Here is a 9784-nt window from a genome sequence, read left to right as displayed (position 1 = left end):
CAACTGATTCTTTTTTCTTTGCATGCAAGCTTTACCATTACGAGTAAGGACCCCAGCGAGTACCTTGGCCTATACAGAGCAGCCTTGAAAGGTGACTGGAATACTGCCAGGGATTTAATCAAAGATGATCCCTCTGGCAAGACAGCAGTCGTTGCTGTACACAATGCGACAGCATTGCATGTTGCTGCAGCTGAAGGACACTGGTTATTTGTGGAGGAGCTTATCAAAGAGTTGGAACCCGAAGCACTTGAATTTATGACTGATATGAGTGGTCGAACAGCACTCCATTGTGCTGCTAATACAAAAACTGCTAGGGTTTTGGTGAACCGGAACCCAAAATTAACGCAGATTAAGTGTACATCTATTGAAGTCGTTCCTCTCATGTATGCGGCAATGGCTGCTTCACCATCGAATGAACAAAAGAGCATGGTGCAGTATCTTTCTGAGGTCACCACTGATGATCACTCGAATCCGTTTTCGGGCGACACGGCTGGTGCTCTAATCTTCAATATCACGAGTGCCGGTTTCTATGGTAAGATAAACTGTTGTCTTATACTAATTAATTAACTTTTAGGGGTATTTTGTGGCGCTTTGAGACTAATAAGCAATCGTTAGGCTAGTATACAACCATTAATCAGGACACCTTATTTTTTTATCAGTATATGCTCCATTAAATTACTTTAATACTTTCACATACAATTGTCTTTTTTTTTTATTGTTGTAGATATTGCCTTGGCACTAATTGAGCGCTATCCCAACCTGGCTCTTGACCATGCTGTGGGTGCTTGTGCTTTAGCAGCTATTGCGGGAATACCAGAAGCATCCTTGAATGGAAGTCAGTTGTCATTTTGGCAACGATGTATCTACTCATGTTAGCCGCTTAACATAATTTTCCATCTTTTTTCATCCTATAGATCTTTTAGAGCAGCAAACTAACGGATATCTATTACGCTCTCTAGTTGCATTATTAATCATCACTATGATAATGATAAATACTGGAAGGGAATATCTTAATTTTTTGAGCGTACTGATGGTTATGGTGGTATACATACAGTTATGATGGTGGATCACTTGCATGCGAAAAGGGGAGACATGGAAAATCCTCCACAAAGCTTGACATGTAGATCTATTGGACCTACAGGTACGTTTCTCCAACAAACAACCTTTCCCACTCTTTTGACATAGTGCTCACCATACAGGTGAAAAATCCCTTTCTCCCCCACGTACAACAAATAGATAACAAAGATTTATGTTACAGTTTTCAGGTGGATCCTTCACGAGCTATTCCGCAAAAGTATGTAACATAAGCAACCTAGTGGTAAATTAAATTAAACTAAAGTGTTTGAAAACGGAGTTACATGGAAGAAAAATCACATAACCCATTTTGTCATTTATAAGTAAGAGCTAGTTAACAAACTATATATTGACAACCCAAATTTGTTGTTGGCTTTTTACAATTCTGCATGATAGAAGTACCTTTTTAATTTGGATTGCATGATAAGGTTGACTTATTTTGCAGTCCCTGGAATCGAACGAGTTTGCAACATGAAGCTGATGCACAAACAATATTTGAGTTTAGTCAAGTGCATTTTTACAAAACTCGCACAAGCCAACCCCTTAGGAGTTTCTATGGTTATCCGAATGACACACATTGCGAGGATAGCTATTCTCAATGAATCAGTTGAGTTTATAAAAGAATGTGCTCTGATGGATCCTGATATGCTTTAGCATCCAGTGGACGGAAAGTCCCACTTAGGGTTTGCGATAGATCAAAGATGTGAAAACGTTTACAATATGCTCGTAAGTGGGAACAAGTCGCGTATGCATGCGTGGACTTGCAGAAAAGACAGCTCAGCAAACACTATTTTACATTTTGCAGCCAAGTTAGCACCTCCGCATAAACTCATTTCAATTTCCGGTGCAGCTCTAAAAATGCAACGAGAGCTACAATGGTTTAAGGTACTATAAATTTCCATTGTCCTTCTTTTGTCTAACATTTGATCCATTCATCCAAGCATTGACCGAGACATTTGCTGCAGGCAATCTTCTAAGTTGCTCATGATTGCCTTCCCGTCTAGCAGCTGGACAAAGTATATTCTTTTTAGTTTGCGTGTCCATAACTCATAAGATGAAGGACTTTGGTCTTCTAAGTCCACATGCATAGCTAGAACTGTTTTTTATAGCATTTGGTAGACTGCAATTTACATCCTGTTTCTGATACTCCCCCAAGATAATAAACTGTAATTTGTTCCTCGGCCAATTCGAACGACCCTGTTGTGTTGTGGTAAATAAATTGAGCAATCAGTTAGCTTACATTTTTTGCCATCCTAATCCAGAAGACTTCCTTTTATGTTATTGTTTCTATAATGAAAGAAGTATTTCCTAGACTACTGTCATTAATGAGTAATGATTACATATACTCTTCATGCCTTTCTTCCAGGAGGTGGAAAGAATTACCCCAGAGATGACTAAAGACTCCACAAACAACGACGGAAAGACAGCTAGAGTACTATTTACAAAACAACACGCAGACTTACTAGAGAAAGGAGAGAAGTGGATGAAAGATACAGCTACATCTTGCATGCTGGTGGCTACCCTTATTGCTACAGTGGTGTTTGCTGCACCTTTTACTGCACCAGGTGGGAGCATTAGCGACATTAACAGCAAAGATAATGGCATACCGATATTCTTGCGCAAGAACTCCTTCATGGTTTTTGCAATTGCCGATTCCTTGGCTCTTTTCTCTTCACTCACATCCGTATTGATGTTCTTAACTTCTTATCAATCTTAACATCACGATTTTCGGAGGAGGATTTCCTTACTTCGTTGCGAAGAAAGTCGATAATAGGTCTGGTAACTCTTTTTTTATCTATTGCTGCCATGATGGTATCCTTTAGTGCAGTACTTAGTATTGTACTAGGACGTAGATTTGCCTGGTTTCCCGTTGCTGTGGCTTTGGTGGCATGTGTACCAGTGGCCTTATTTGCAATGTTGCAATTCCCGTTACTAGTGCAAATGATCATATCCACATATGGAGCTAGCATCTTCCGCAGACACGACAGTCTCAAGATCTGGTAATGTTATCAACAACCGGAAAGAAGAAAGAACTCGTTATTTTTAACAATTAATGTGCCTCTTGATACAAAATATGTGAACTCTCGGAATCATTATAATGATACCATATTGAAATGTCATTTTCTTTTCATCAAAAAAAAATATAATATGTTTGAAGTGTCATTTTGGGAAAGAGATATTGACAGTACTTATGTAGCCTCTTATAACGCAAAACCTCTTGTGCAAGTCCGGAGGATAAATTTAGTCTTATGGGGTGCTAGTCTAGCAGTCAGGACTACCTCCTACGTCTTATGGGAGTGCTAATCTAGCAGCTAGATTAGCAGTCCACGTCAGCCCAACGATGAACCATCCAGCGCCCAACGATGAATGGTTCAGCGTTTTAAATCTCAGCTGTCAGATCAAAAATAAATCTCTCATCTAGTAGGAGAGAGAACTAGTCTTAACTTTTTTGTCACACTTTTTTTTTGAATTGCAACACTTAAATGTTAATCTAGCACCTCCGATCTAGTTCATAAGACTAAGTCTTAATCTATACAAATAAAGACAAGGCCTTATATATGTCCGTAAAAACAAATGGCGCCACCACTTCGTACTTGCCAACCGGTGGCACACTTGCCTCCTCAGCCAAAGCATTTAACCACCGGGTATCGTCATCAAAACTCTGCAGTGCCAACACTACACCAAGAAGGGAGATTTGATATGACCCCAAGGCGTTGCATAAACCTGCTTCAGTTAGTCAACCAATTAAAAGGTTAGGTAGCTCAGTTGCTAAGAATGATAGAGGCGCGCGTTTTTATGAGAGCGGGGCACGAAGGTCTGAGTCCCGGTCGAAGTTGGCGTTTAAAATTCCACAAGATATTTTAGGGAAAAAAACAAAAGAAAAAATCTTGCTCTCTGTCGGTGTTTGACATTGAGTCGGCACAAAGTATCCTAATCGCAGTATACAACAGTTTCCTAAACTAACGCTATTGCCTTGGTCTCCAAGTATTGCAAACTTATAAATAGCCTCCATTGCGTCTCCACAATCTCATACAGAATAAACGCTTAATTAAACCTTTTCGGTCTAATCTCCTCCCACATCTCTCAGTTTTCCAATCGTCTTCTTCTTCTAGCGCTCTTTCGTTTTCACATAAGCCGGTCTCTCTACTCTTCAACTCTTATGCTCGACGAACTCAACCTTAGGATTGTTGGTGACGATCCGTTTGCATACGAAGATAACTTCTCAGGTACGCGGGCGGCGAAGTCGAAGGGAGCATACGTGCACCTTCGGATCCACAAGCGCAAGGGGAAAAAGTGTCTTACTACTGTCGAAGGACTAAACCCGGAGGAGCTCAACCTTGAAAACATTCTCAAGGAGTTCAAGAAGGGTTTATGCTGCAATGGGAATGTAGTTCAGGACAAGGAATTGGGGAAAGTTATTCAACTCCAGGGTGATCAAAGGAAGAACGTGCTTGATTCCCTTGTCAAGGCTGGTGTTTCTGATAAGGAAGATATCAAGATCCACGGTTATTAGGCTAATAGCCATGGTCGGTTCGGTTTAGTGGTTTTATGATAGTTATATTTGGTTCTTAGGCCAGTACTGGTTTGGATTTTGATTTAAATTTTGTTCTTAGGCTAGTTTTAGTTTTGATTTTGTTTCGTTTTTCCTTTCCAGAGATTAAGGGTGTTATATTATGATTAATATTAATAAAATAATTTTCTGCATGATGTGCTTGTGTAATATAGAATTGTGCTAGATAATCCATTGAAATCTTGAATTCTTTCAAAACGACACTCGGATTAAAAATAAATTACTCCCTCTGTTTCTGAAAGACCGCCCTCTATTCTATTTTGGTCTGTTTTAAAATTATGTCCAGCTTATGTTTATACTCATATTTTTACAATAAACTCTCTGATATACCCTTAAAATTTTATATTCATAATTTTTTTTTAATGGACCCAATCTAAAATATTAATGAGATTTGTATAATTGAGGAAACAAATATATCCTCCATTCCTTTTAGCTTTCTTTTTTTATTTTCTATTTATAATTCTATAACAATATTTGGTAGTTTTTATTACTAACATTTTTATCCAAATAAATTAGGCAAGTAACTAAACTACTACGGTCTCTTTTGAAAACGGAGGGGGTACTTTTTTTGTTTCAAAATAATAAATCAATCATAAGTATACGGTACAACCCTAAACCCGAGAGGGACATGGACTCAACGCTTAGGGCAAAAAAGTACATCACACCTGATGCAGAGTTAGTCCTTTGACACCATCTTAGATTCACTAAGTATATTTCAGGGGTCCAAATAACAAAAAAGAAAAATTGTTGACAGTGGGATTTGAACCCACGCCCTTTCGGACCAGGGCCTTAAGCTGGCGCCTTAGACCAACTCGGCCATATCAACATTATTGAGATGGCAGGCAGACCAAAGATAAATAAACATTGTTAAATTATAATAAAACACCATGAAATAAAAGTAACCAACCTTCAAATGATGCTTCTTCTATCCTTGGAACAAGAAAGATACAAAGATTTGAGGTTCTTCTCTAATAATCTTCAAATTTCTACCCAATTCTAAGATTGGAAACTAGAAGATAATAATCTTCAAATTTCTACCCAATTCTAAGATTGGAAACTAGAAGATAATAGATGCATCTCTTACAAATTGAAATTTCTACCCAATTACAAATTGGAAATAACAAAGTGTTGGAGGCTCTTCTATAGGAAGGATTTTAGGGTTCTTATACCAATTTTCTAAACAAACAAATCTTGGAACTTGTAGAATTAGGGTTTCAACAATAAAAAATAAACATAAAGGATAGACTAGTAAATAAACCAAATAAGGGGGTCATAAGGAGAAGAAAAATAAAGAGGATAGGAATGGTATTTTATAAATACCACTATGCATCGGTCTTATCCTGCCATATGAAATCCATGCAGGCACTAGAGAATAATCAAATCACTAGATTATTCAACTTGAAACACCTGCTTCATACATGTAGAAAAGCAGCCCTTAGCCAGGTGTTCTGGTAAATCCACACAAGTTTCAAGTGAAATACAACAGGAACTCTTCAAAAACAAGAGAGGAAAACCATGATGCCATTATGACTATGTAATAATTGTTTTCCAATGTAAGACTAAATCTCTAAACATGTCCTAAACCCTTTTGGTTCCGCTCCCCAAATTCTGCAGTTCGTAGGAAATTCTGCAGTTTGTAGGAAAGTATAATATGTAGCTTCTTCGTCTGTGAACCACATAAATCTGGCCCAAACATTAAACTGCAGAAAAAAAGAGTTATTTAGAACAGCTATCCTCAAATATAATTAGTATGATTATGGGAAAGTGAAAAGACACCCCAGGTATAGAAAACCACTTCTGCACAAGTTTGGCGGAAGAAGCAGGTCAATTGCTTCATCGTTTGCTACTCAATCGTGGAAATCAAACTAATTACATTCTCTTAATTTCTTGTGTGACATGCCACAGTGAAGTCTGGAGACATTCTTGCTGCAGATCTTAGCACACGCTTTTGTTTACCCTCATTTCAGTGAGAGAACAGGACATATGGTTGCTGGACCTTAACTAATCAACTCTACTATTACTATCCCATATACTTTGAGATCATGCGACTCTTTCATCAATCCCGTGATGATCCAGTTGATAGGGTCTAATAGACCCACTTTACAACACACACAACATAAGTCATCCATGTCACCTAGGGATGCTCTAAATGTGTAAAGTATCACATTTTACACAATAGAAAAAGCAACAGTCGAGAAATCGTATACAGACCTGTAAGGAGTATCACCACCAAATTTCTTCTGATTGACATAACCTGAAAGAAGCTTATTATAACCAGCATCACATTTGATGTCTTGCTCTTATTTTATAGAATACTGGACCACCAAAGTTATGCTTTTGTTTGAAACTCTGGGTATCTTTGCAGATATTGTGAAACGTCTGGCATCAGTAGACATCCAAAAACCTGCAAAAATTTGTTATTAATTAAGAAACTTGTAAGTTCAACTCATTATACACCACACCGGTTACTCGCCTATCATATGAAGATTCAATATGTAGGTTTTGTATGTCTAAAATTCAACAAAAAATTGGCTTGTTTTTCAACCAAATGTACAACACATCTTTATCGTCAGGATCACCAGACCATTTTCCTGCTCTTCCAATCGGATTTGACCAAACGACTTGCCCAGCCATGAATACAATTATTTGCAAATCATCCACTCCACAGATTGGACAGGTCAAAGGCAGTTAACAAATCAATAAAAGTTAGGAGTTATAACCAAAGAGCAATACCATGACTCATAAAGACCAGTTCATAAACTTGAATTACACTCAATTCAAAATGGTTAACCGCTGATCAGACAACGTCTACCATTCCAAATGTCAGGTGCTGAAGACAATTGGAGTTTCTTTGTTCGGTAAAAGAAAAGATTCACACAGAAGAAAGCTAATCCATGTACATTATTAACCAACTCAATTTCATAGTTATTCACACACTTTACGTATTTTAACATACTTTTTGAGCAATACCAGTTGTACCATATTTCCAAATTACAGAAGCAAACTACTAGATATGGCAACTGATTTGGCCTGGGATCATATCAAACGGCATGGCCCATAATTACTATTACACACAAATTACACAAGCAAGCTGCTAGATTGAGCAGGCAGCACTATATATGCATGTCAATGTGAACGAATGAAAGTTGCGTAACTTTTGGCGGCCGTAAAACATGGTGTGGCATTATCCAATATCTGTAGCAAGGTTTTGTAATGTTTTAGACGGTTCAGCTAAAAACAACTCCACCATGTTTGCAAACAGCAATGAAGTCTCTTTGTTTAGTTAATTAGTGTTTCACTACAAAGTATCACCAATCAACTCAGATACAATTATGCTAAGACAAAATTAACCTAAGGAGGGAATCAATACATAACTAGGGAAACCTAATTTCTCACGATTATGAGAAACATTTGAACCATTAAAAATCAAATCAAAGACCAAACAATAAGCCTTGAATAGCATGCAAGTTGCAGGAATGCAAAGTGATTGTAAAGACCAACATAATTTTTATGTAAGTAGTAAGTACCATTTCCAGCTTTGCATCGAGGGAAATTTCCTAACCGTGGCGTGCTTGGCTTCGGGTGGCTTCTACTCTTAACATTGTGATCAGAAAGTACCTTACAAATACACAAGTTAGAATTAATTAGACATGAATCTAAAAGAAAAAAATTTACAGGGTGAACATAACAGAGTTGTATAAGCTTACATGATGCTCTTCAGTAGTCCAAAATTTCACAAGCTTCTTTCGTTGGGTTTATATGCAAGACGCTTTTCATTCATATGGCGTGGTGTTGATAGTGATGTCTTTCCTATTTATCTCATATGGAAACCGAAGATGATCATCAGTCTGCATCAGCATCACCTTCGTCATACCTCGCGTTATTATTTCCATTCCGGCACACAAGCCTTAGAATGAGCAAATTAATCTTCGGGAAGTCCTAAAGATAAATAAACCGCAAGAATTTAGAATGCCTCAATTGATCTTTACTACATACTCAAATACGCTAAAAGAAACCAATCAAAGTGAATGAGTACAGGAGAATCAAAATGTTAGTTTTCTAAAGAGAAAATTGATTGATGACCGAGTAAGATTACTAGAATTACATTCTGGTGAACAACATAAATCAAAATATTGAGATCTGTTAATCTTGTGAAATAGTTACCTTTTCCGATTCCGCTCAAACCGAGATCAGCAAACGAACCCTCTCTTTTCTTCCTTTTCTTCTTCTTGATCTTCCGAGTCCCTTTTGATTTATTACTTATTTTTCTTCCAAAACATTCCATATCTTTAGGTGTTTCTTTTTTAATGATCAGTCAGTGATTAGATCTATCTACTCATTTTCACTAACTATCTCTCTCTCTAACTCTCAAGCTTCTTCATTTTATATTTAGGGTCACTCGGAGCAACTGCATTGGACGACTAAACCCAAATATTTGATCCAGTGGACAGGTGTAGTGGGACGGACTATCGATCAAAATTTGATCAAAGACTAAAACCCAGACCAAATTTGGTCGACGACCAAGACCAAACCCAAATATAGTCGGGCGTTGATATAATCTGATCCTACACAACGGGCGTTGATATAATGTCTGCCAGTCATCGCGCGTTCGTAAAGTTAACGCCTGATGCAGGGGCGTTGGTAAAGAATTCGCCTGTAACGGACGTAGATAAAGCTTACGCCTGGAATGGGGCGTTTGTATAGGTTACGCCTGGCATGGGGCGTTTATATAGATTACGCCTGATTTGGGACGTTTATATAGATTACGCCTGATTTGGGGCGTTTATATAAAATTTGCCTGATGCAGGGGCGTTCATATACTTAACGCCTGTTTATATAAATTTTGAATAAGATTTTCTTGGGGCGGGCTTTATACCTCCGCCCCATTTTTTTCTTTTTTTTTTCTTTTTTTTTTGGAATCTCACTGACCAGACGTAATCTATATAAACGCCCCATGCCAGGTGTAATCTATATAAACGCCCCATGCCAGGCGTAATCTATATAAACGCCCCATGCCAGGCGTAAGCTTTATCAACGCTTGACGTTCAGGCGAACATTATACTAACGCCCGATCAAATTTACTCTTTTCCCACTACGCCACATGACGGACTAAACCCAAATTTGATCTTTTTTTTTTAG

At 37.9% G+C, this 9784-nt stretch overlaps 1 protein-coding gene, 1 long non-coding RNA gene and 1 other non-coding gene across 3 annotated transcripts; 1 reads left to right on the top strand and 2 right to left on the bottom strand.

Annotated features, from left to right (window-relative positions):
- The first annotated feature begins 2557 nt into the window (after nt 1-2557).
- On the top strand, nt 2558-4588 carry LOC113352063 (protein translation factor SUI1 homolog). The gene is made up of 2 exons (XM_026595939.1): nt 2558-2758; nt 4163-4588. Exons 1-2 carry the CDS (start codon nt 2558-2560, stop codon nt 4586-4588), a joined length of 627 nt encoding a protein of 208 aa, XP_026451724.1.
- An 802-nt stretch (nt 4589-5390) lies between these two features.
- On the bottom strand, nt 5391-5471 carry TRNAL-AAG. The gene has a single exon. It is a non-coding gene; the product is annotated as a tRNA-Leu (tRNA).
- A 453-nt stretch (nt 5472-5924) lies between these two features.
- LOC113354010 lies at nt 5925-8989 on the bottom strand. Its single transcript, XR_003361644.1, has 5 exons — nt 8810-8989; nt 8353-8584; nt 8173-8263; nt 6857-7049; nt 5925-6345 (listed from the first exon to the last, which is right to left on the bottom strand). It is a non-coding gene; the product is annotated as an uncharacterized LOC113354010 (long non-coding RNA).
- Nucleotides 8990-9784: the final 795 nt, after the last annotated feature.

Source organism: Papaver somniferum, chromosome 2 (assembly GCF_003573695.1).
Source record: "Papaver somniferum cultivar HN1 chromosome 2, ASM357369v1, whole genome shotgun sequence".
NCBI classification, from domain to species: Eukaryota; Viridiplantae; Streptophyta; class Magnoliopsida; order Ranunculales; family Papaveraceae; genus Papaver; species Papaver somniferum.
This window is presented reverse-complemented; position numbering and strand designations above follow the sequence as displayed.